A 26,814-nucleotide genomic window follows, 5' to 3' on the forward strand; every position below is an offset into this window, starting at 1 on the left:
CCCAGCCCAACTCATTCATTTTTTAAAAAGCACTTATTACTACTTGAGCTTGCCTCTATCTTCCCATTTCCCAGTCTCCTACAAGGAAGGGCATGCGACCCTCTGAGTCTTATGGGGTTAGTAAGAATCACACTCCTGTGATTTTCCCCTTATACATGTTAATAAATTAGATGCCCTTTCTCCTGACTGATCTATTATCAGTTCACTCCAGGGGACCTTCAGAGGTAAGAGAAACTCTCCCTGCCTCTCCCAGTGCAGTTTCTACTTTGTAGGAGAGGTAAGTGCAGGTGATTTCAATCCAGCTCTCTGACGAGACAGTATGGTTTGTCATCTAGAAGTAGTGAATCCTGATTTGTCTTTTTTTTTTTTTTTTTAACTGTCAGCCCCAAAAGAAGAGGGGCAGGTCCCAGGCCAAGCCCTCAGCAGGCTAAGTGTGCAGGCTGATCTCTGAGGAGGCCTCTAGCTTTCCTGTCTTGGGCCATTCACCAGAATGAAGGAGCATCCTTCCAGGGCTAGTGCAGTTTCTGAGACAAAGTGAATCTCTATGAAAATGAAAGGCAGCTATTTGTACTCACAGGCTTTCAGGCCACTCTGCAGAGCCTGCTGGGAACACCAGTCATTCACTGACGGGGCTCTCACGTGGGCTGCCTTGGGATCCTACTTTCGGTTTTTATTCCCCTTCATTTCCTAACAGCTTCCACCCACTCGCTCTGTTCACTTCGTACTCCACAGGCTTTGCTCCCTTTCTTGCTCATCTCCTCCAGCTGCTGTAATTTGAGGCAGGAGTCATGCAGACTGTTCTTTCAAGCAATTCTCTAATGTCTTGCATAACCGTCCTTCATAGAGGGAGGCCACGTTTTGTAAGAATGGAGGAGGGAGAGGAAAAAACCAAAGCAGTCATACATAGAGCCACCAATATCTTCTTCCAGAAAGTCAGGCAAAGTGAAACCACTGCGGGTTGGCATTTGCTCTCTTCCTGTTAACTGTACGAAATGTTGGCGAAAGACAGTCTTAATTATCCCGAGAAAATGACAGCCTTTCAGAGGCTGCATGGTCTCCCCTGAATTTCATTCCAGGGTTTGTGTGCTGGAGATTGCTTTGCTCTGCAGAGCAATTTTGAAACTTCTTTGGGACATCATTCTCCTGCACTGCACACTGAGCTCAGGATGTCAAGTGTACAGCAAAGATTCTCTCTCCTCTTAGTAAGGGAAACTGAGGTAACAGAGATAAGGACTGCAAGAGCCAGGCCGTATAGCAATTCTGATTATGCTTCATCAGGCAGGTGGCCCTTTCTCATCTCTAATGTGCCTTCCCATGTAGGTGGAAGGTGACACCCAAGCATTGGGGCCACAAGAGACACTTCAGTGTGGTCTCTATGGACAGCAGAAGCAGTGTTATCTATCGACCTGACGGCACAGGAAGAAACTGCACTTCTGCCTGCAGGAGAGAAGTCTGAGGGGAAATAAAAAGCTAATTGCACACTCTACAAAAGATAAAACAGTCAGTCCCCTTTATCTCAGATAAAAGGAAAGGACTGTTTGCAGATGACTGACCAGCAAAGGACAAGATGTGACTCAATCACAAATTATTCTCCTTTTGGCTAATAAACATTCTTTGAAAATTGTTTGAAAGCAGTTTTTTTTTTTTAAACTTGGGAATTAATGAATCCATGTTGACTGTAAGTAGGTGTTTATAAGAAAGGCAAAACCAATGCAGACCAGAAAATGCTTGTCCCATCGATACCTATTACAAGCTAAAACTCCCACAGAAAGAACACTGTAATGTAAAACCATCTTACTGGAGCAGCACAGGAAACCTTTTCTAAACATCCCAATTTTTTCTTTTTAAAGTTAATGTACTGTCAGGGATACAGCTCAGTGGCAAAGCCTTGCCTGCCTGACAATTCAAGGTCCTGCGTTCAATTCCCAGTATAAATAAATAAACTAAATTAAATGAACATAGTTTATGGCTTAACGGTAAATAGCAATAGATGTTAAAGTTAGTGCTGGCAAGAACCTGAGAGATAATCAGTTATTATTCAGCTGAGAGCAGTGACATCTGGAGAGGCTGGCCTGGCCCAAGCCACCAGTTAATAAGTAATAAACACGACATGTAAATGCAGGCCTGTAGACACCTGCATCAGACTACGGCCTGTGGTGATGGCATCAGCAATGTGGCTTAGACAGTCCTGTTTACAAAAGGCAGACCTAGGCAGGCAGGTACTTCCTCATCCAGGAAACACTGAGAGCTATGAACTTGAGTAACTGGGCTCTCCCGAGCCTCACCGGATCTGCTTTTGGGGTTCTTCACTTCTCGGGACTCACTTCTTAGGAAGAATGGTTCTCCCATTGGGAGGGGCCTTCCTAGCCATCTTTACCCCATTATTCTTTCATTTTAGTTTCCTTAACAGCCATAAATTTGAAAGTCACTTAGTTCCATAGGACAAAAATAATACTATGAGACTTAGACCATGGCAATACTATAAACCTTCTTAGGAGAATAACTATATTCCCAGCATCTTAAAAACCCCAGGAAGGGGGCCTTTGGATTTAGCTCAGTGGCATAAGCGCCTGCCTTGCAAGCACACAGTTGTGAGTTCCATCCCTGGTACCGATAAAAAAAAAAAAAAAAATTAAAAACAAAAAAAAACCAGGAAGGGGATTGTGAGTGGCCTGGGAAGCAGGAAGGGCTCCACATCTCCCTGTTAAGAGTCTCCAGGTGAACCTTGTGGGGGCAGCTTTAGGAAGCACAAAGGGAGGCGCTGAGACACACTTCTAAGGACCATTTGTAGGAAGAACAGCACTCAATGTGGCTACTGTTCATCTTGCTATACAACTGTAGTAGTTTTACCATTTAAATATTCCACTTGTGAAATAGGTTAGAAGAAAGAAATCTCGGCTGTAGTCCCTCATTCCTCCCAGCCTCCACGGTGCTGGGAAAAGATGAACTACTATATATTTGGTACTGGGAATCAAACAGCTTCATGCACGCCAGCAGGTGCCGTGTCACTTAGCTAGCTTGACCCGATATTCTTTTTAAGTTCACACAAGAAAGTCTGAACAATGAATTTCCACATACTCAGTATCCAATCCCAGTATTTCCAAATAGCACAAGTATCTATGTTTGAAAGTTACGTCAATTCAAATATTTACTCTATAATCACGTGGTACTTTTTAACAGTTAACAAGCAAATAGGCCAAATAGCTTTCAAGTAAGTGACTTTTATTTTTCTCTGACATTTCACAGTCATTTTCTACGTAACTTCATACCTTCTCAGAAGAATTCACATTTGGTTAGTTTCTAGCCTAGAGAACTTATAGCTGGAAAACCACTTCAGAATATGCACAAGAGTTACTTTTCTGCTAAAGAATCTTAGTAGAGAAAAAAAAAAAAAGACAATACTATAATCAATAAAAAGCAATGAGTATAATAAATTACAAATGTCATTAGACTCCATTCCCATAACTAATTCAACCAGCTTATTCTAGATGTTTCAATATTGCCAATAAAATCTGCCAAAAGTTCTAACAGTTTGAGCTAAAATTAGCTTCTACCTTCATAAAACAGTAGACCTGCCCCAGCACTCCATACCAAATTACATCATGCATTCCTAAGCCCATTGCTACTTACAGACTTGTGCAACCAGTGATCTTCCTGGTCAACACTGAAGCTCCTCCATTTGCTGATCAGGCTTCTGACCTTGGGGTCTCTCCTTTTAAAATCTAGCTTCTCTACTGAGGTTCCTTGACTTCCAGCTTCACCAGGGAAAGAATACCCATGCTAATAATCTAGAGACTCCCAGCTTCAGTACAAGATCAGAAAGAAGCCAGAGGGTCCCCCTCTCCCTGCCACTCAGCAGTGAGAATAATGGTTTTCATCATCTTTTAGTGACCTAGGAAGAAGAGTCCAAGAGGCTTACTGCTCTTCTGAGGGTTTTCCGAATGAAATACATTTGGTTCTCAGCAAGCGTTTTCAGATTGACACTCAGTACGACTCATGACTAGTGCCCAGGCTGTTCTACATGCACCTGTCACTAGTAACTTTGCTGCCAGCCGTATTTCTGCCAAAAAGGATGCTTCCTAGCATGGTGCAGAGTAGAGCGGCTATAGCACCATACAGATTGAAGGAAGGTAAAGGGAATGGGCTGAGAGAAAAAATATTACAAGGAGCTAAGTCTGCTTAGAGACACATTTGTTCTGATTTTGGAAACTCGTTCAGAAAAGCGAACAGCAGGTAACAATTCTGTGTTGATTAAAGGAACTGAGCACTTTACTGAGTTATTTCTGAACCAGTCATATCTAAATTGTATGTTTGTGAACACAGTACAATCAGAACTCTTAAGATTTCTAAGCTATGTTAGAATTACAACTACCCAGTAAAATGATGCTTTAACTTCTGGGTTTAGTAAAAGCTCAACATTTTTTTTGTAAGAGCAGGGCATGGTGGTGCACACCTGTAATCCCAGCATTCAGGAGGCTGAGGCAGGAGGAGTGCTGTGAGTTTTGAGGCCAGCCTGGGCTAGTGAGTTTAAGGTCAGCAGTCTGAACTACACAGAGAAGCCCTGTCTCAAAAAAAAAAAAAAAAAAAAAAAAAAAAAAAAAAAATCCAACATTTTGTGGCCTTATTCTCATAACCTCAGGATGATTTTATTGATTATAAAAACAAAGGAAAACACCCAGCTATAGTGGCGGCAGGAGGGCAACTCATATCATACCTTTAGGAACCACTGAAGCTACCCTTGAGCTTTTCAGACAAAAACCATTTTCATTGTTTGAACAAAGTGTGTTACCAGAATCGTTCAGCTGCTAACGAAGACATGAAAGCATTTTCTATTTTTATTTTTTTTTTGGTCTCTCAATCAATATAATAAACCATCACCTACAATTCCAGATGGTCGTGAATCCATTCCATATCTTAGAAATATGAAGTATTTTGCCTACTTAAGTGAAATCTGGCTTGTGATCAAAGCATCTGAGTCAAGTGGTATTACCCTTTTCCTTGACTTTCAAGTTTAAGAAAACAAAGCTTTATGTAATTAACTGCTTGCACCCACATATGACCTGTGCCCAAAGCATGTCAGACCTTGCCCAGCTGGCACGGTGCCTTGTGCAACACAGATATTCCTCCTATTTAACTCAAGGAGAGACCTATGGAAGAACCCTCATGTCATCTACTCCTGGCTTCACAAGTGTCACTGTCTGCTCATCCACGTTACCCTTAATCCAGTTACCAAATGGGATGGGAGTGGGTGACAAGAGGGCCCCACACCATCTTCTTTCCTGCTCTGCACCATGATCCAGAGTAGAGCACCTGCAGACTAAGGAAAAAGGACTCAAGAACACTGGAATCAGAGGTCTTCACTGGAAAATAGACCTACGGAATCTGTGCACAGACCGCAATCTGAGACAGCAGCCAAGGGTTGGCACGTGGCTTCAGAAGTGAGTTCAGAAGGAAAAACCGTTATGGAGGCTTTGGGAAACAGGCTTTGGGAAAAGGAAAGAGTTAAAAGGACCACTCAATGACTGGAAAATATGCTTCTGTGCTATATGTCTGAGTGGTCAGAGAATAATTCTGGATCACTGCCAGGATGGCTGGACCCAGACATGAGAGATGCCTGCAGCTTGGCCCAGGCCTGAGGAGCCCTGCTCTTGGCAGCCTCTATGAACAGCTGGGTTTGCTCTTTTAGCTGGTCTAGTTCCACCTGAGTTGCCTGGTTCTGACGAATCAACTCCTTGGTTTTCAATGTGATCTCCAGCAAGCCGGATTTGTGGAGGACTACTAAAGTATTCTGGAAGCGCCTGTGTTTGCTCTGTCGCTGCTCGGAAAAGATGTCTGGGCTGCGGCAGAGGTGCTCTGCAGCCCACAGAGATGAGCTATAATTGGCTGACAGCGGAGAAAGGGGAGAGCTGCTCTCCAAGCCATGCAAAGTACTGTCCGAGGCACAGACAGGACTGGCAGGGGAAGCAAAGGTTAGACTTGGTGCTTTCGCCACATGGCTGCTGGACACAGGCTGGAGAGTCTGTGGACTTCCACCTGCCACCAGGGAGGGCACACCCTGCAGAGCAGAGTCCTCGGCTAGTTTGGCACTGAGTGGGGCTGGAGTAGGGGGTCTGGAGGGTACAGTGCCAGTCTTGGTCGGCTCACTGGAAGACAAGCCGGGACCCAGTCTCTTGGTGCAGACTTTCTTCTGTGTTCTGCTCGCTCCTCTTTCTTCCACGCAGAGGGACAGGCCCCTTTTGCCTGGGTGTGGGGCTATTTTGGTGTACGAATTCAGAATAGGCAAGTAGTTTCTGGAGTCTGACTTTTTTTCAGTGGCGTGACATGGGCTGACAGGAGATGGTACAGGAGGATGAAGGACGAAGAGCTGTGGCTGTGCTGAGATCACTTCAAAGGAGGGTTGGACAGTCCAAGACTGGAGCTGCGAGGAGCTGCTGCCCTGCAAACAACGGAAGAAAGCAGCTGCTCATTCGGGATGGAGGAGGGCCACTTCTGCCAAGGACCAAGGTGCACACGCAGATGTGCATCACTGGCTCTAGCACAGTGCTTCCTGCACCAGGAAGTGCTTCCTTGTCAAGACTGTGATTGAGGAAGCAGCTTGGCAATCCATCTGCATCTGACATCACACTTTTTTTAAACTTTCCTTAAGGAAACACTTGAGGATATATCTTATTTTTATTCAAGTTTTATCACTCAGAAAAAAAACCATAGGTAGATGAACTAAAGATACAGTTTGTTTTTTGAGACAGGGTCTCAATATATATTTCAGGCTGGCCTGGAACTTGCTGTGATCTTCCTGCCTCAGTTTCCTACACACTGGTGTTACAGACATTCACTACTATGCCCAGCCTAAGGGATGATATAATTAAGATCACAACAGAGGCAGTACATCTACAGATAGTACAATTTCCATGCAAATCTTAAGACTATGTGACTTTTACACCAAATTTATGTTCTAATTATGCCTGAAATTTCTTACTAAAAACAGCTTTTGATCAGAAAGTTTACCTTATCAGGAGTCTGTGGGTCCCTGTTTTTAAGACAGTGAAACTGAATACCCACCAATCCACTCTGCCACGTGTTGGTGCTGTCTATTGGCCGGCATGTATGCAATGTTCTACATGGGTTACTTCAGTTAACTCTGTAACAGCCCCATTAGGTATTACCATTTCCCTCCACGAGTAGAAACTAAGGCTTAGAGTTGAAATACCTTGCTTCAAGTCACCAAGTTACTGAGTGATGCATCTTGTATGACCCTAAAATCCACCCTAAATAAAAGCTATGGCCTTTATTATAGTGTTCAATTACAATTTTCATTTTAATGAAGGTACTGATTCAGACTATTGTCTCTAAAGTCTGAAGGTCAGTCCAGCTCGAACCCAGTCCCGAAGTGCTGAGTGCAGATGCAGCCAGGCAGAGAGCACCTGACAGATTTTGCTCCTTAGTGTGCCACTAAGGAATCGTATCACGGACCATCTTCCCACACATGCCATTCTGCTTATACTTCAGCTTCCTGGATTCCAGCTAGGCCAGGAACATCAGATTCACTGTAATTCCCCTCCTGTGCAAACCCACTCTGAAGCCCTCTTCACAGTCAAATGCATCTGGGATGTATAAGTGCAAACAATGCTGGCCTAGAAGCCACTACTTAATCAGAGAGGACCCAAAATCTGGGCTCTTTGAAGCAGAAAGCCACCCAACAGAATTCAGTCAGGAAAAAAATTTCAAGCTACCTTCAAATTCTCATATGTTGCTTTCTCAAATGATTTTACTGATTTGTTTTTCCTAGTGCTGCTGTTCATTTATTCTAGTCATTAGATTTTACAAATTGAGGGAATATGGAATAAAATTTTAGACATGGACAGGATCGCAGAATCATTTTTTATGTTCAAGATGAAGAAACAGAAGCCTATGATGGAAAATCATGTGTAAGATTATACTGTCGGGCTGGGATTTAGCTCAGCGGCATAAGCACCTGCCTTGCAAGCAGGCAGTCGTGAGTTCAATCTCCAGTACCGATAAAAAGGAAAAAGACAAAAAAAAAAAAAAAAAAAAAAAAAAAAGATTATACTGTCTAGCAGCAGAACTGGAGTCAAATCTTTGAAAGAAAAATTCCTAAAATCAAGCAGCAGAAATCACGATATTACACACTATGAAAGTAATTTTTAAAATGTATTATTTTAATTTTAGGACATGTAGATTCTAGCATATTTAAAAAATAAAACTAGACTACTCCTCCATGAGGCCAGCCTGTCCCCACGCCTCCTGTCTCCCAGTCAAACCCAGCAGTCCTGCCAGTGGGCCTCTGAAGAATGCAGCTCTGCTAGAAGAGCCCACACATTCCTGTGTGTAGGCTGCTGCATCTCCAGGGCTGCCAGCCCACCCCGCAACAAAGACAGCTTATCGACAAGCCGCAAAAGAAAGGGTGGCAAGGGAGCCAGAGCAAGGCAGGGAGAAAACAGCAGAGGGAAGGTCACCCAGAAGCACCTGGTAGCACTGGCAGGCCGAGACACTCTCATTTGGGCTTCATTTCCTGTCTTCATTCTCTCTTCAATAAGGAGAGCTGAGGTTCCAGCTGAGCTGTGATTTACCAAGCAAAAAATCTAATTCTTTTTCAGAATTCACCAGGCTATGTTGCTAAAGTCTGTGTTCCTCAGAAATAATCAGGTTATGGTAAGACATTAGGTTTCCTGTCTTGCTACAGCCAGGTCCTGCTAACCTCTATCACATGACAGGAAGGTCAACATTAAAGCAGGATTTCAAATTTTTGCTATCTTTAAGTAACCTCATCAATGTACCCATGTACAAATTATGACATACTTGGGGGTAAGATAAGATTAAATGTTTTTAAATTAAATCAATCTTTTCCATTTCTTGGGCTTGTCTATTCTAATTTAACCAAGTTTATATAATTCTCAAACACTGGAGTTTAGGTTTTCACTCAAATATTCTTTCATATCTAGACAATAATCACACAACATGCAGAGTTATATAACAAAGTCCAGAACAGAGTATTTTTCAACTCTGCAACAAGCTGCGTAAACTACTGGTAAAGCTGAAGAGCTGCCACCATGTCACTGATGACATGGTTTTGACTTGATGACTATGAAAATATTCCAAATGTCACATAAGACTCATGGAAATTGCCTCTAATTCTGAAACAAATAAATGTCTTACATGTCTAAAATTCCCAGTGCAATTCAAATGAAAGAGATTCTTTGGTTTCTACTCTCAACTCTGCTATATATTAGAATGTTTATCACCAAAAGTAATGACATTTCAGCTCATTTCCTTTATATATAGCTAAAACACTTCAGGTTCCCTTTGGACAAATCATGAATACTGAAAAAATATGGTCTAAAAAAATGAAGACATATATGGTGTCTCTATGCTTTTGAGTGAAGGGTGCCAGTGAAGGGTGCCAGGGTCTCATGCACTGAGCTAACAACCCCAGCCCAAATACTTCTTTTTAAAATTGTGTCAGTAGTTGAAAGGTAATACCTTGTCCCTAGGATAGAAAATATGCATTAGTGTGGTTCTAGTATTAGTGATATAGTATCTCTTTAGCAGAGAGGGAGAGTCGATATACAGGAAGCTCAGCAACTTTCACCTGCAGACTGTGGGCCGTATTAGTCCTCCTCACCTGCTTGACCAGCACATTCTTCATGACAACCATCGGGGACAGTGCGGGGAAGGCATTGTTTGCAGCCCTGGAGTTCTGCCTCAGCCTGTCTTCTCTGCTCCAGCTTAAGGCGCTCAGCATGTCCTCGGACTCCATCTGCTCTGCGGAGCTCAGACATTCTGAGCTCCCATCTGGTGGGCAGAAGAATAGTCAGTTCACTTAGGCTCTGGGCTAGGGTCTCTTCACCTGGCTCCTAAGGAGCCATGGGCTCTCTAAAATGGAAAGGAACATATGTGATATGTTTTTGTGAATTTTTCCAAGGTCTTTAGCTTTCACTGGGTATTAAATGGGATCCCTTCCACTCCAAAACATTTAAGAATCACTGTTCTGCCTGGCTTCCTACCTCTTCCCTCCCCGACTTTTTTTGAGACAGGGTCTCACTATGCATTTCAGGATGGCCTTGAACTCACCATGTAGCCCCAGGCTGGCCTCAAACTCACTCTGTTGAGTGTACGCCACCACACCCAACCCCTCTCTTACAGATAAAAACTCCTGCTAATTAGAGTTCCTGTGAAAGTTATCATCTCCAGTTTACAGGACAAATGAGTTGAAGATTTCAAAGTTAGTTGATTACTATGCTTTCAAAAATCTGTTGTTGAGAAGGGAGAAGAGAATAGGCCCCCAGGTAGCATTAAGACTGAAAGTCTTCCAGGCAACAAAAGAATGATAAAATAAAACCAATCTATTAACTCTCAAAACTTACACTTATGCTGAAATTAAAATAGCTTCTTCCTGAACCCCACCCCAACCCTCAATACTGGGACTGAACCCAGGGTCTCCCACACTAAATCATATCCCCAGCCCTTTTACCTTTTTGGGTTTTTTTGTTTTGTTTTAATCTGAGGCAATGTCTCACTAAGGCACTAAGTTGCCCAGGCTGGGCTTAAACTTGCAGTCCTCCCAGCTCCTAATTGAATTTTCCAAGTATAAAACTGTGGATAAATTTCAGCCAAAGTTTACATGCTTCTTTTCAATTTCTAGTACCAAAAAAAAAATAAATAACATAAAATAAATTTAAACAAATAAATAAATAAATGCTTCTTTGTTGCACCTTCCATCCTGCTAAGCACCTCTTTTGCTAATGTCCTGAGCACATGGGTGTGCCTACTAGGGACCCTACATAATAACGGTGCTCAGAAGATGGTCTCCAATGCAAAAAAATGAAGGTGTCCTTAGGTAAATGTCATATAAAAAGGAGGTAGTTAGGTACTTATTGGAGGAAACCAACAAAAGACATTTGGACTCTGCTATTGAGGAGTCTGGGAAAATCCTTAATGCTCATTAAAAATCTCAGAGCTAGGGGCTGGGGATTTAGCTTAGCAGCACACATGCCTGCTTGACAAGCATGAGGTTGTGAGTTCAAATCCCTGGTACCTCCCTTTCAAAAAAAAGAATCTCAGAGTTAGTGATGAAGCAAACGATTCAAAAACTTGAGTCATGCTTGTAACTTGGTGAAACCCTGTCTCAAACTTTAAAAAAAATTTAAGGAATGAAGGTATAACTCAGCATGAAGGCTCTGGGTTCAGTCTCTAGTACTGGGGGAAAAAAATCTCAGAGTAATCTTAAGGAAGCAAGACTAGAATGTAAATATAATTTAAATGAATGTACCTATCAACAATTGAATTCTCCACAGCTTGACAAAGACTGTGTGATCAGAAAGACATTTATCAACAGAGCTATGATTCAGAATCCCCATAAAAAATGATTTAAAAAAATTATAGCTGCTGGGGTCCTCACCTTGATCTAAATGAATTAATTTACCAAGTGTCTGGGTAAGTATATTTTCAAAAGTACAAATAACCCACATATGTGCCACTAGTTAAGAACTATCCAGCTAAAAACAAATAATTCCAGTGACAACTGAGGACCTGGATCTTGGTTTCTAAACTCCCTTCTGCACATAAAGGAAACCAGGGTCCTTGGAGAAAAAGCTATTACAACCCTTTGGTTGGGAAGGTACCAGACAAGCCTGAACAGCTTGTTCTCAAAAGTAAGGAAGTAGGGGCTGGGGATTTAGCTCAGCGGCATAAGCACCTGCCTTGAAAGCAGGCAGTCGTGAGTTCGATCCCTGGTACCGATAAAAACGAAAAAAAAAAAAAAAAAAAAAAGGAAAAAGACAAAAAAAAAAAAAAAAAAAGTAAGGAAGTAACCAACACTAATAGGGACACACCAAAAAGACATAAGGGGCACCTCGATGAGACTTCCACTAGCCAAATTTTGGACAATTTGAGTGTCAGAAATAATGTTAATGGATTTAACAAAATGAATTACAAAACCATTCCATGAATGCACAGTGATACACAACAAGGGAATAGAAGAGGGAAAGTATTATCTTTTACAGAAAGTGTCAGGTAATTATGGATAAAGAATGACAGAAGAGTACAACTTTAAAACACCAATACAGCAGCCGATTCAGGCAAGAATGATGAATAGATAGTACAACCACTGGTCAAGAGTTGGGTGGGAAGCAGAATAGTCATACAATCTCAAGTATCACTCTACAAGTTACTTATTTATTACAGAAAAAAGATTATTTTTACAATAAAATCTAGTGCACATCATCTCAACCAGTGATAAACTCGAGCATCACCAAGAATAATTAGGAGTCTAGTTATGTGTTACACTGGAAAGAGTACACCATCAGCAATATAGTATTTTGGTCAGAAATACTTACTCTCATTCCAATAGTGGGGAAAGTACCAGAAAATCCAGTGTGAAACACTATGGAACAACAGGCTTCACTTTCTCAAAGATATCAAGGAGTATGTTAAGAAGTATGTTAAGAAGTACTGCACAGTCAGGGAGGAAGAGAAGAAGATAGATGGGGAAATTAATAAATAACAGCTAAAAAAAAAAAAGACTAAAAAAGGCAGGACAACTAAATGCAACGCATAAACTTTCACTGTGTCCAATCCAAAACAGACATTATTGGGACAATGGCAGAAATCTCAATATAGCCTATAGCTAATAATAACCGTACCAGTTATCCCTGGGGCCAGGGATACAGCTCAGTGGCTCAGCACCTACTTGGCAAGTGCAAAGTCGTAAGTTCGATCCCCAGTACCAGAAAAAAAAAGTATTAACTTTCTTGGATGTCATAAAGAAAAATGTCCTTCTTTTGGGGAGGTCCATACTTAAGTATTACAGATGAAATATGAAGTATCTGAAACGTACTTTCAAATAGTTCAGCCAGTGTGGGTGTGTGTGCACATGCATGTAGAGAGAGAAAAAAAAGCATGCATGGCAAAATGAAAACACAGAGTGCTATTTTCTTTTTCTTCTGATATTACCAGGATTGAACTCAGGACATTTACATTGAGCCATACTCCCAGCCCTTTTTTATTTTTACTTTGAGCAAGGTTCTCACTACACTGTTAACTTGCTCAGTTTGGAATCAAACTTGTAATTGGCTGCCTCAGCCTCCCAGAGTGGTGGTGGAATTACCAGTGTGCACCTCAACACTTGAAAGAAAATATCTCTCATGGGAGTGTTTATTATTTCTAGTAGAGATTGAAATTTTCCAAATACAAAGTTGGGAAAATAATTTAAATGAAAAACACTATTTTGGTTTTATGAATTTCATCATGCTTCAAGGTAAAAGGAACAACTTGGGCAGTAACAAACTCACTGGCACCAGGCTCAGGAGTGGCTGGAGGCATCCGCTGGGGCCTTTCTGGGATGTAAATGAGTTTGATTCTTTATCATACCATCCTATGTGTGAACAGTGCAGTACTTCTTAACATAAATGGCCTGACAAAAAGCTGAAGTTGTTGGAACAAGTACCAAACTGTCAACAATACTGGCAGTGATAGACGGCAGGACTATGGGCAACGTGTACCTTCTTCTTCAACTGCCCTATGATTCTAAAATTCTACAATGCACAAATATTACCTTTACAACAGGAAACAAAAATAAAAAGCAAACATAATATTTAAAGAAAAAAGAAACACTGTGGCTGCTGTGTTTCCCAAACCTGTCTGATCACAGGACAGAGGCACTTGTTTTGGAAACCCCCACTCCAGGCCTCCCTCAGCCTCTTGGTATCAGACTGTCCAGGAGAGGGTCTGGGCATCAGCATCTAGAATGAAGCTGTGGGTAGACTTACAATGAGATGGAGATAAGAAATCCAAAGTGCCACCTTCCCCAGGCAGCCCACTAATTCCTCTTATTCTAATCCCTTGGTCAGGTGCTGTTTCTATTTGAGTAACAGCCTATAATTTGGCTTCTCATTCAGCATGCCTACAAGGTGAAAATACATCAGTCTAAGGATAGGAGAGTTTTAGTTTCTGTAACACCTGTCTTTCTCACTAATGATGAATGAATCAATAAAATTGATCGATTTGCTCTGTGAACCTAATATAAATCTTTTCCTTCAGAAAGTTCCAGTCTTAGGCTACTGACTCAACTTAAATCCCCTGGCATCAACGCGGCATCCCTTAGGCCAAAAATGTTGACATTAGTTTAACATTTCAGAGTAGCTCAAACCCCTACCCTCAAATCTAGGGGGGAAAAAAAAGCCTCTGCACAAAATTAAGAGTTTCAAGGGGGGAATTAGCTAGCCCTTTTGGGTTAGGTTTAAGATACAGCAGTAATGAAAGCTATTCTACTTTCTTGTGTCAGTGGATACTCAGTTTTAGAGTTGAGCCAGATGACTCATAGTCCAAACACAAACAGCACAGAAACTGGGAGGGAAAGACTGCTACAGGGAGGCAACTTTTAGGCACAGTAAATTAGTTTCTTAGCAAAAAACTATACAGCCATGTGCTACATACTGATGGTTTGGGCAGTGATGGTCTGCATGTTGGATAATGACAATATCAGATAGCCTAGGTGTGTAGTAGGCTGCACCACCTAGGTTTGTGTAAGCACACTCTGTAGAATTCACAAAATGACAAGCATCACCTAAGGACAATTTTCTCAAAACTTATCCCCCTTAATAATTGATGCATGAGCTGAGGACTTAATTCAGTGACATAAGCACCTCCCTGGCAAGCGCAAGGTCATAAGTTCAATCCACAGTACAAAACAAAAATAAAAATAAAAATAATTGATGTATTGGGGCTGGGGATTTAGCTCAGCAGCATAAGCACCTGCCTTACAAGCAGGCAGTTCGATCCCCAGTACTGATAAAAAAAAAAGAGAGAGAGAAAGAGAGAAAAATAATTGATGTATGACTGTACTACTTTTAACTGGAAGCTTTCAAATTTGTTTCATGATGACAAAACACCACGGTAGTTTTTCCTCACAAAATAACTATTCCCATGGAAAAGGAGCTAATACAACAGAATTATAAATATTTGAGTATTTTTTCTAGTAACCACTTACAATAGTTAGGGATGTAAGGTTTTTTAGTCAAGGTTCTAAACTGAAAAAAAGATGTCAAATCATTCTTTCGGAGCAAACCCTATTCACTTTGATGGATAACCTACTATATGGCATCAGAATCACCATTCTGAGAGATGCGATAGAGGTGGGCATGATGGCACATACGTGTAATCCCAGGAGGCTGAGGCAGAAAGATCACCGAGACTGCCAGTCTGAGCTACATAGTGAATTCAAGATCAGCCTAAACTACACAGCAAGACACTATCTTAAAAAATGAAAGCACAGCTTATTTATCTTGTGGGTGAAAATCTCCCACCCGTATCACACAGTAAGTTTTTGGAAGGAAATTTGTTAGGCAACTCATTCTTTACAATATAGAAAGGATAAGTTATTTTTAACCTGAAAATCCAGAGTCCTTATCTGACTCGGCAGCCACTGCACCAAGTTGATGAGCCGCTTTCTTCATCTCCGTGGCTCTGCCTGGCTTGGCTGAGAGTCTTCTGGGGCTCTCTCTGGATGGGATTTTCTTCTCCATGTTTTACTGGGCTGGAGGAGGGTTCATCAGTACTCTTTGCCTCTGGGTTGCCCTATGAGAAACGAAAGTTACCTAAAAAGACATTGCCTGGGGAGCTGAAACAGGTGATTCAAACGATGACTGAAGGAAGGAAAAAGAACATGGCCTTGCCCACTTCATTTTTATTTTCTCAAGTCTCAACTGACAACGGCTTCAAGTTTACTAAACAAAATGGTTTTCACTCAGAAGGAGTTTCACAATCTTTTTGTTGCCTTCCAATTGCATTATAGATTCAAGGCACACAAACCACATTCAGTAGAAGCTTTGTGAACTGCTAACAAAGGCACATCTGATTAGACGTTCTGGAATGGGTAACCAAATCGGGCGGCCCTTCTGCCTCAGGAGGGGACAGGTAACATCCACCAAGACTTGCTCTCCTGGTACAGAGCTGCAGGCTTGTGACCTACTGTCACCTCCCACAGTTTAGATCTCTAACACAGAGATCAGTCCTTTGGATAAAGGACTGAACAGAGTACAGACTTTTTCTAGAAGGATAACTGAGACACTTCTAGGTAAATGGATATACCTTGAGAACATACTCTTAAGTCAAGTGAATCTGACACGTGCATAAATACCGCATTATTTCTCTGGTTTGAGAAACTGAAAGTGTAAATAAGGACCAAAATGTACAACAGATATTGTGACAAAGGAACAAAACGGTCAAATGGGAAGAGGGACCCGTAGGGGGCTATAGGGAAAAGAAAAAAAATGAGAAAAGAAGGAAAAAGGGAAACAAAGCTTCTGTAAATAGGGAGAGAAAAGTTGAAGGGAAGGTACAGGAACGGGGGAAAAAAAGAATCCAGATGTATCATGCACAGGTTCAAATTTCCTATGATGAATGTGATCATTCATTACATACACCTAAAATGTAGCAATCTGTTTCATTAAAAATGTTTATCAAGTGCTTACTATAAATCAGGCCGGCTTTGTGCTAGGACTGGGACACTGAGAGGGACAGACATGTTCACTTCCTTCTTGGAGCTTATGATCTAGAAAAAGAGATGCACAGTAAGCAAGTGATCACATCATACTATTTTGACCGGTGCTATGGAGGGGGAAGGGAGTACTGAGGTAGCGCCATGTCACGGAGACTTGGAGAGTGTGGAGTCAGCAGGAGTTAGCCAGGTGAAAGGCAACAGGCTGAGTATACAGGTGTTGTCCAGGCACTGTGAAGGCCCTAAAGGAGCAGGCACACTCAGACAGCATGGCCAGGGAAGTTAGAGCACAATACACAGAAAGAGACAGCTTTACAGTGATACTAGGGGATGGGGAGACAGGTAGTGCCTGGGGATCCATTTGGAAAGACTTTGGGTATTATGAGCAGGAGAAATTCAAAAGAATGTGAATCAGAAGTGTTGACATGGATGTGTGTGTGTGTGTGTGTGGTGCTGGGGATGGAATCAGGCCTCACTTGCTAGGCAAGTGTTCCACCACTGAGCTACTGTGCATCCCAAATGTGCATTTTAAGGTGAAGATGAGCAAAAGTGGCACTATGATCACATGGACACTACTACTGCAGTCCAGATGAATTGCAGTAGTGGCCCTAGAATGTGGAGATGGAAACACAGAAACTGACCTGAAGGGACATGGTTATTATACTGGTGTGTGGGTGTGTATACCATTTCTAAACCCAAAAACATAGAAGGGAGCTGGGTGTGGTGGCAGGTACCACGAGGCTAGTTCAGTGTGCTTCCTAGAGATTGAAGTGACTGTGGGTCATCCAGTAAAGATGCTGGGTAGGAAGTCACTAGACTAGAGCCCAGGGGAGAAGCCTATGTTTGCCTCAGAAACTTACAACTGGTCCAGCTTCCAGACTTGGGCTGACAGGGCAAAAAATCTGGAGGACCACCTGGACAGCTCTCCTTGAAGAAGAGCATCTGGCCCTACCTCTGTGTGTTGGTATGTACAGAGCTGACCAGGACACTTTCGTATCCAGTCAATTGCCTAAGAATGCAAACGAGCCTAGCTGAGGTGAAGATGTGTTGTCTTTAATGCAATGTGACAGGTCATTGATGCCCCACTCACAGTTCCCAAGTAGGGTGTGTAACCAGGCTGAGAGCCATCAAGCTGTAGGTTGAGAATGAGCCTTAAGGGAGTATGACTTCTCAGGGCTTAAAAATTACACATTAAAAAAAAAATTACACATTAAAATTGAAGCACCAACCCCAGAACACCAATACTGTGCCAATCTGTGACATGCAGATTACTCTTTCTCCATCTCTCTCTCTCTGCATATTGCAGAGATGATTTCAGGCCTCCTATCTAGCCCAGCTCACAACACTTTAGTAACTTCCTGCCACTCTCACAGTTGCTCAACCCAGAGCCACTCCCCTCTTGAGGAATGAATAAAACCCAGGTTTGGCCCTGGGCGGAGGCCTTTGTTCTGGTTAGCCATTATTCTGGCCTGGACTTAGGACCCCCTTACCTCCTGCAACTACAAATATGCCTTAGTGTCTTTATTTTCACTGTATGTTGTATTGGAAGTGGTAGACTGTAATTAACTTATTAGAATTCCAGTAATTTTTCCATGGGATTATAAATGTGGACTTTTCTGGACCCAGACAAGGTCCAAAAGGGCTTTCTATAAAAAAGAGGCAAATCACTCCTGGAACAGCTGGCAGAGGCTGCGAACATTCCAGGTGCTGTTCCCTCTACCAAGTATCTTAACAAATGAGTCCCCCAGGAACAGCCAGTTTTACAAGACTGGATTGGTAAGAACACCGAGGATACTGCAGGGATGAAGGAAATAGGGAGCCAACAGGGAAACACTGATAATGAAAACAGGTAGGGCAGCAAAGCCTGGGACGTTTTCATGTATAATCCATGCATGGCTCTGTCCTATTGTCCTTCTGAGTGGAAACACCAGGTCCCGGCCAAACAGCGCTGTATATGGAATACAGTGCTGAACGTTTCTGTTAATACAACAGACCTGAACATTTCTGCTAATCTAGTGAGGAACTCCAGAGGAAAAATTCACAATAAAATTAAATGGAAGATGAGGATGCTTTTGAGCATCTTTGAAAAGATCCTTGAGCAACACTCTTTGTTCATACTTTTGCATACAGTTGAAGTGGACTAAAGGGAACACAAACAGGTCTGAATGAGAGTGAATTCTAAACACAATTCAAGGAAAAATTATTTTGTCCCTTAACTAACTCATGAAGGTGACTGGCTTCATTCAATTCATGTCAAATCAAACACTCAGGTCACAGGCCTAATCCTATTCATATAAAAGATAAACAGTGGGACAGTCACATTTGCAGAGTGCTACGAAAAAGAAATGACAACTATGATGTTTGAAAGCATGGAAAAGCCAGTTTAAAAAGCAGACTAAAATGAAAAACTATATCTCTAATTAAATCAAGAACCTTTTGAATGAAACCCAACAAATGTGCATAGTGTAATTTTCTTAAAATAATACTGTTCAAAAGTCAATAAAAGGAACTGGGGATTTAGCTCAGCGGCATAAGTGCCTGCCTTGCAAGCAGGCAGTCATGAGTTTGATCCCTGGTACCGATAAAAAAAAAAAAAAAAAAAAAAAAAAAAAGTCAATAGAAACCCTCTTCAAAATGGAAGTAGATGAAGCTCAGGATGGGCATCCAGACTAAAGCAGGTCTGACCTAATTAAGAAAGCAGTTTGTATTAGTTGTAACTAATTAAGAACTTGACAGTTTCACATCATCTTATTAAACATGGATTACTCTGCAGTACTTTAGAGAGAGCATTCCAATTTATTCTTTTATAATCCTCATGACCAGGGAGGATGGTCTTGCTATTGTTAAGTGTGGTCATCAGGTGTGGTGGCACACTCCTGTAATCCAGCACTCATGAGGCTGAGGCAGGAGGACTGCCACAACTTGGGCTGGGCTACATAGTGAGAACTTATTGAAAACTAAATACAAGTTTGGTAGTGCACTGTAATCCCAGCACTTAAGAGACTGAGGCAAGAGGATCACAGCAAGTTCGAAGCCAGCTCAGGCTACACAGGTAGTTCAAAGCCAGCCTAAATTCTATAGCAAGATCCTGTCTCAAAAAAACAAAACAAAATAATATTAATAATATTTTTTAAAAATAAAAGCTACTCTGAAACCTGATGGATTCAATCAATCAATAAGTGTGGCCAATAAAAGCTATAGAAAATACAAAGGAATTTATTTGGCTCATTGAGAATTTGAAGAAAATATTAATCATAAAATCAAAATAATTAAAGTGACAAATTGGGCTGGGGATTTAGCTCAGCAGCATGAGTGCCTGCCTTGCATATGCTCAGTTGTGAGTTAGATCCCAGTACCAAAAAAAAAAAGAAAAAGAAAAAAAAGAAAGTGACAAAGTAGGGGCTGGGGATTTAGCATTGTGGCATAAGCACCTGCCTTGCAAGCAGGCGGTCGTGAGTTCGATCCCCGGTACCGATAAAAAGAAAAAAAAAAAAAAAAAGAAAGTGACAAAGTGACTAAAAGAACAGATGCTAATATTTTAGACCCTGGGAGTTGGGTAGCACTTGCAAACAAATAATTAACATAATTAACTTTAGAATGGCAAACTATTTGGATGTGAAAAATAAAAATATGAAAAGTGGGGCTGGAAAAACTAAAAAACTAAAAAATAAAAAAATGAAAGCCACTCTTCTGAATAAAGTTCTCCTTAGGGAGCACGGCACCTCAGCTTCCCAGCGAAGAAGATTCATATGGGAGGGAGCACAAAGAGCTGCATTCCTCCCCCTGTCCTTTGAGAGGGAGTAGGCTGCCAGGGTCAGTTAAGCCATTAACAGCCCACGCCAGGGTCCACAGCACCAAAGAAGCCCTGGACAGACTAGCTGGGCCAGCAGCTACCACCAGCACTTCTCAAACATAGGGCAACACAAACAATAAAGGCTCAATACCTCAAGAAGTTGCTGGAGTTTTTCTTTCCTTGGTATTTATTTGACAAGACAGTTAAATGTTACAAGCACACAAGGTATTGAAGGTGCTAAGTGTGTAAACTTGTACGACTTTCTCATCTTTTGGCTTCTGGCACAGCCTGGAAGCTACCAACACTGCTTTATAAGCATCCCTGATCCCAGGTTCCTTACTCTGCACTAGAAAGACTAAGTTTCCAAACATTCAAAATTGGTCCCAACTAGGCCTCTAGTGTATGTTCTTGTGTTGGGTTTTTTTTTTTTTTAATAATGAGGATCAAACTCACAACTTCATGCTGGCCAGGCAGGCACTCATGCCACTGAGCTAAATCCCTGGGCCCTCCAGTGTACATGTTATACACTGTTCACAAAGTTCCCAGACAGGAGGTACACAGTAAAAAATAAAAATAAATTAAAAAAAAAATAAAACAAGGTCCTCCTGCTTTGTAGTTCATGCTGGCCCCAAACTCTACATAGTCCAAGAATTCCTCCTGCCTCAGTCTCCCAAGTGCTGGGATTACAGGCGTGCACAGCACTTCAATTTTTGTACTTCTTACGCTAATGTCTAATTATCTGTCTCCTCGACCTCAAAGGTTGTTTTTGTTCTTAATCTTGGCTTCTTCAGCTCCCAACAATGGGAGTTAATCAAGAGAATAAATTTCAGGGGGCTGGGGAATTAGCTCAGCGGCATAAGCGCCTGCCTTGCAAGCAGGCAGTTGTGAGTTCAATCCCTGGTACCGATAAAAAGGAAAAAGACAAAAAAAAAAAAAAAAAAAAAAAAAAGAGAATAAATTTCAACAAATCTCTGTTCTGTCCCTGACAGCCATAGTTTAGCTGTCATCAAAATACCTTGACCATCTTGAAGGTAAAAATTTTGCATTTCCAAACACCATGGTCAATTCCAGATCCAGCTTCCAGGTCTGGTTCAATGCTGGAAATAAGTATTTAATCTACCCCTTAAAACCTTATAGGCAAATCCATCAACCATACTGAAGGTTGGCAGGATCCAAAATCTCAGTGAACATTTACGTTTCTGATCAAAAGACACCCAAGAGTTACAAGCAAAGGATCTGAAATGCAGCTTTCAGCTCTCTCCTTTTATAGATACTTGGCAACATTCCTGAGAGCTCACGCTCCCTTTAAAATGCATCACGTGTATAACATGCGTGCACAGAGAGGTGAGAGGTGAAAGCCCAAGCAGAGGTTTAAATAAATTGACAAGGCAATAGCAAATAACAAATTCATCAACTACAAAACTGTAAGTAATCCGAGAATCGTAACTATATTACTGGATTTTCTCTGAAGTCATTTTCTTCTGGTCTGCATATTCAGAGACAGCATTCTGGGAGAGTATCTGTATTTTAATACACAGGTGAAAAAACTACCAAATCTCTGAATATCCATCTTCCCCTTCACATTCATTCTCATCTTCAAATCTGGTTGAAGATTCTTGTCAAAGATCCTAAATCGTGATTCCATATAGTTTCCTATGTTTGAAACCAGGTATGGTGTTCTTCATGTCACCAAAGGGACTACAGAACTTTCTCAAATCTTGGCTGCCAAGTTCACAGTAACAGCGCCCACCTATCTATTCCCACCAGCCCACACTGCATCTGTGCCAAACAGCATGTGCTCCCTCCAGGCACCCACCAGCCTGCCAGCTCAGCAGGGCAGAACTGGGCAGACCCTAGGACTGCCCAGGGCAAACGCCCAGGCAGGCAATGTGCACTGCCAGGTCTTGGGCAACAGCAAAGAGCTGGGCTCTGGCCTGGGACCTGGGCTCTGATCAGAATAACCCTATCCCATAATCACCCATAGCCACTAACTGCTTAGCACTGCCCACCGTTTCTTCCACATCCCTAACCCTGGTAGCACTCCCGGCAAACTGGCCACCCTGGAAATACAACCAGCAAAGTGGAGGTTATTTCTGTCTTTGGAAAAGATAGCACACCTGCGCCAACAGCCAGACAACAAGTATCTGCAAGCCTGGGACCCTCACCCCGGCGACACTTTCGCGCCTACGCACCTGCCCCCTCCCCGGCCTCTGCTCCAAGCCCCCAGACCCTAGCTCTCTCCCCGCACAGACGGCGGCGGGCAGTGGCCCCCAGCAAAAGACCGGGACCTGTCTGCCCCTACGACTCACCCCGCAGACTTACACAAGCCCCCGCCATTCGCGACCCCTCCTGGCCCGCGATTCTCTTTCCCACGCGGGCTCGCCCCTCACCAAGAACCACGCAGACGGCGCAACGGGTGGTGCGAGCCTCAGCTCCTACCATTTGGCCTCCGCCCCCCGAAAGTCCCGGTTCTCCTCCTTGTCTACCTCGCTCCCTCCCTTACTCTGTCCCCTACTCCACCTGCTTTTCCGACGCCCTGGCCCAAACCCTCCCGGATCGCGCCACCCCGGTTCTCTTTCCAGCTAGCCGAGCCTTCCCTTTCTCACCTAGGGCCAGGGTCGGGGCGCCACGACCTGCCCCTCAGGTCAAGCGGCGCATGCGCGAGCCAGGCCTTTCGGCTCCATGACAACCCAGTCCTTGCCTGGGTCTCCAGTTAGTCGCCTGGCCTCCCGCCCATTTCTCCTCCCCCCGCCTCCGCGACTGCATTACGCGCCACGTGACAAGGTTCGGCCCGCCAGGTACCATGGAGACTGCGCGCTGTTCTCCTAGAGGAGCCCTTAGAGACACCCCTCCCCACCCCTTTCCCCGCCTCCGCCGGAAGGCGAGGCCGCGTGCGGCGGGGACGGCGCCTGGAGGCCGGCGCTCTCTCTGCGGAAAGCGGACTCTGTGGTTGCTTCTGGAGCCCGGCCGCCATTTTTGGGGGGGGTTTCGAGCAGTGGGCATGGTGGTGACGGTCTCGAGGCGGGGTTTCGAGGGGCGGGCTCGGCCAGTTTACAGTGCACACGACGGAGCGTGTGATTCGTTTAGGGTGATGAGGGAGGCTGCTTTCAGGGTGTGTAGCTGCGGGAAGCTTTTTTAGTGGCAACCGGAACCGGCGTGGGAGGCCTCCCCGCGTGGGAGAAGAAAGGGAGGGGCGGGGGTTGGGCGGCCCGGCGCTCACGTGTTCGCCACGCCTGTCTCATGGTCTGCGTTCGCGTCAACCCTTGCTATCAAGCTGCGCGGGGCCGGACCGCGATGACTGTTTCACTTATGTGGTTTCGCGTCACTGGCTGTTTGGCTCGTTTTGTCTGGCCCCACGCTCCTTAGGTGTTGGGTTGATGTGGCTACTGCAGCTCATGCCAGGCGCCGAGCCGCGAAGTTTCCCATGAACAAGAGTGTGGCAGCTAATGAAAAAAGGGGGTCGAAATCAAAGGATGCGTTTGATCAGTGAGGGTTACTTTGCGAAGAGAGAACACGTCAGTGAATTTAAAAGATTGCTCACAGCCTGGCCCAGTGGCACTGGCTTGTAATCCCAGCACTTTGGAAGACTGAAGCAGTAGGATCACAAGTTCAAGACCAGCCTAAGCGATTCAGGGAGACTTCGTTGCAAAAATTTAAAAAGAGCTGGAGTTGTAGCTCAAATCTGAAGGCCTTTGGTTTAACCCTCAGTAAAGGGCTGACAGTGACAGGGTCTGGAGCTGTGCTGTCCAATACAATAGTCGCCGAGGACCTATTAATGAGAGCCGGAGATTGAGCTCAGTGTGCAGCACCTGCTTGGCAACCAGAGGTCAGAGTTAGAGTCCCAATACCAAAAAAGAAAAAATTCCCTTTAATTGCTGTGGAAGAAGTTTAAGAGCTCAGTAACTACATATGGTTAATGGCTGTTGTGTTGGACAGTAAGGATTATGGCACATTATGTCTCCGCATTGCAGACAGTTAAACTGCAGGGCTGATCTAGATGATGAGGAATTGTCCTGTGTTACTAATCCAATGTGAAAGTGCCACTAGATCATACCTAATCATGTTGGTCCTTCAGACACATTAATACTAATGTATTTCTGGATATGAGCAATGTACTTATTAGTATAAACTCTACCAACAAATAATAGTTGACTGCCTACAGCATGTAAGGCTGTTGCTTTGGAGACAGAATGAAAATGATAGTTAACCATTATCAAACGGTAAAAGACAGGCAGCTTTACATACATTCTCTGATGAGGCCTCAACAGATTTGTGGTACAGGTGCTGTAATTCCCAATCTGTAAGAGAACTGAGCGTCTGCCCAGGATGACAGCTACTAAGCCAGTGCTCTTACCTGCAAAGACGTGACTAAACCCGCCTTTGCCTTTGAACAGCTTAAAATCTGACATGGGAAATAGCACATGCTGTAATAAGCAATATGAGGGAGGATATGATAAGTGTCAGAAGATTCTGAACAAAATATCAAGGGAGGAAAAAACCCATGCAGCTTGATTTGTGTTTGTTGTTAGGGGAGGAAGAGACCAGCAGGCAAAGCTGTCAAGGACAGATAAAAGATTTATAGTAATAAAAGTCAGTGGGACATAATGTGTACAGACAAAAAAGAATAAGCAAAGGCATAAAAGGAAATCTTATCCTGGTCTCCAAAAAGGCAGTGAATCAGACTTCTGTGATTTTTATCTGCCTATGAGCAGTCGTGTATCAACAATTTGAATTTCAAAAACAAATTTGGGGGGAGGCTGAAGCAGAGGAGTGCCAGCCTGAGGTACATAGTAAGTTTAAGGCCAGCCTGGACAACATAGCAAGATCTGTCTCAATAAAGCTAAAAAGTTTGATGCACTCAATAAAGCTAAAAAGTTTGATGTTTCTTCTTCTTCTTCTTCTTCTTCTTCTTCTTCTTCTTCTTCTTCTTCTTCTTCTTCTTCTTCTTCTTCCTCCTCCTCCTCCTCCTCCTCCTCCCCCCATCCTCCTCCCCCCATCTTCCTCCTCCCTCCTCCTCCTCCTCCTCCCCATCCTTCTCCTCCTCCTCTTTTCTTCCTCCTCCTTTTTGGCACAGGGTGTCTCTATGCAGTTGGAGCTGGCTAGAACTCACTTTGTAGCCCAGGCTAGTCTCAAACTCACAATCCTCCTGCCTCAGCCTTCTGGGTGCTGGTATTACAGGCATGTGCCCTCATGCCCAGCTCCTGTTTAATGATAGGCATACTTTTATGATTATCTTATTGTGTGGTTTTTATATAACCATATGTAAGAATAAACTGTTGAAGAAAATGAATACTTAGTATTTTTGAATAGCCAAATTGCCATAATTCTTTTCTTTGTTGACTTAGGATTTTTAAATCAGCATCTTTCCTGATGGTTTCCTGGTGTTGGGAGTTCTTTTAATCATTGTTCTCACATTCCTGGTTAGGACAAGGTCCCTGTGAGGAAGAGTAGATTTTGAAGTACCATTTCTCTTGCTAAAGGGTCTTACCCAGTGAAGTCCTCTCTTGTGTGGTTTTAGACTCTATCACATCATTGCCAGCAGGGGGAGACATGTTCCCTGAAATGCTGCTGAGCTTACAAACAACCTAGCCCGAGGTGTCCTTTGCTTTCTCCTCTCATAGAGCTAGGTCAGAAACTGCAGCTCCATCCTGCCTGCTTTCATAGTTGCTGCCTTCTCCATACGACGGATCTGTGTTTTAAATCCTGCATAATATACTATGAAAAGTTAACTTGTGTTGAGCTTTATTTGAAGTTATTGATTGACTGGGGTAGGGGTTGTGGCTCAGTGGCGGAGCACTTGTGTGAGGCCCCTGGGTTCGACCCCCAGCACTACATTTTTAAAAAGTCAGTATAGGGGCTGGGGGTTTAGCTCAGCGGCATAAGCACCTGCCTTGCAAGCAGGCGGTCGTGAGTTCGATCCCCGGTACCGATAAAAATGAAAATGACAAAAAAAAAAGTCAGTATACACTTGTGCAAACATATGCAAAGGGGGCGGGGAGAGGGAAGGGAAAGGGGATGAAAAAAAAGAATGTGTATTATGTTCATGTACCAGCTCCTCACAAGGAATATAAACATGTATTACACACATGTGCCAATTAAAGAAGTATAAATAATTGTTTAATTTTCTTTGGGCCAGGCACAATGTGCCTGTCTGTAATCCTGCCTACTTGGGACGATGAGCCAAGAGAATCACTTGAGCCCAGAAGTTCAAGGCCAATCTGAACAGCATAGCAAGACTGTCTCAAAACAGTTTTTTAAAATTTACTTTGATACTTTGTTATTTTTAAATTATTTAAAAATAATTGGCTGAGGTAGTGACTTATGCCTATAATCACAGCACCTTCAGAGGCTAAGGATAAGGGACTGAAAGTTTGAACCTAGCCTGGGCAATTTAGTGACTTAGTGAAATGCTGTCTCAAAATAAAAAAAATACTTTAAAAAAGGTTGGGGATGGAGCTCAGTGACAAAGCCCTTGCTCAATCTCCAGTACTGCAAAAATAAACAGTAT

General features: G+C 43.0%; 1 protein-coding gene across 4 annotated transcripts; it reads right to left on the reverse strand.

Moving 5' to 3' along the window:
• Positions 1–3,201: 3,201 nt before the first annotated feature.
• Cipc (CLOCK interacting pacemaker) lies at positions 3,202–23,089 on the reverse strand. Of its 4 annotated transcripts, none has more exons than XM_005004835.4 (5): positions 22,913–23,074; positions 16,488–16,567; positions 15,404–15,591; positions 9,641–9,810; positions 3,202–6,436 (listed from the first exon to the last, which is right to left on the reverse strand). In XM_005004835.4, the coding sequence occupies exons 3-5, from the start codon at positions 15,537–15,539 to the stop codon at positions 5,543–5,545; spliced, it is 1,200 nt and encodes a 399-aa protein (XP_005004892.1). In that variant the 5' UTR covers positions 15,540–15,591; positions 16,488–16,567; positions 22,913–23,074; the 3' UTR covers positions 3,202–5,542. The 4 variants fall into 4 exon arrangements, with proteins under 4 accessions (XP_005004892.1, XP_005004894.1, XP_023421888.1 ...); XM_005004837.3 differs by having other exon boundaries at positions 22,827–22,913; XM_023566120.2 differs by lacking the exon at positions 22,913–23,074 and adding an exon at positions 22,629–22,659.
• Positions 23,090–26,814: the final 3,725 nt, after the last annotated feature.

This window comes from Cavia porcellus, unplaced genomic scaffold (assembly GCF_034190915.1).
Source record: "Cavia porcellus strain 051 isolate PalLab524CR breed Dunkin Hartley unplaced genomic scaffold, mCavPor4.1 scaffold_31, whole genome shotgun sequence".
Taxonomy (NCBI): domain Eukaryota; kingdom Metazoa; phylum Chordata; class Mammalia; order Rodentia; family Caviidae; genus Cavia; species Cavia porcellus.

Bases quoted from the DNA above. Each gene is read 5' to 3' on its own strand.
- Cipc (XM_003472443.5), bottom strand. From the start codon at position 15,539: ATGGAGAAGAAAATCCCATCCAGAGAGAGCCCCAGAAGACTCTCAGCC. The intron at 9,811-15,403 runs GTTAAAAATAAC...TCTGCCCACCAG, and splicing joins TAAGGACTCTGGATTTTCAG to ATGGGAGCTCAGAATGTCTG. The intron at 6,437-9,640 runs GTGAGGAGGACT...CGTTGTTTGCAG, and splicing joins AGAATGTGCTGGTCAAGCAG to GGCAGCAGCTCCTCGCAGCT.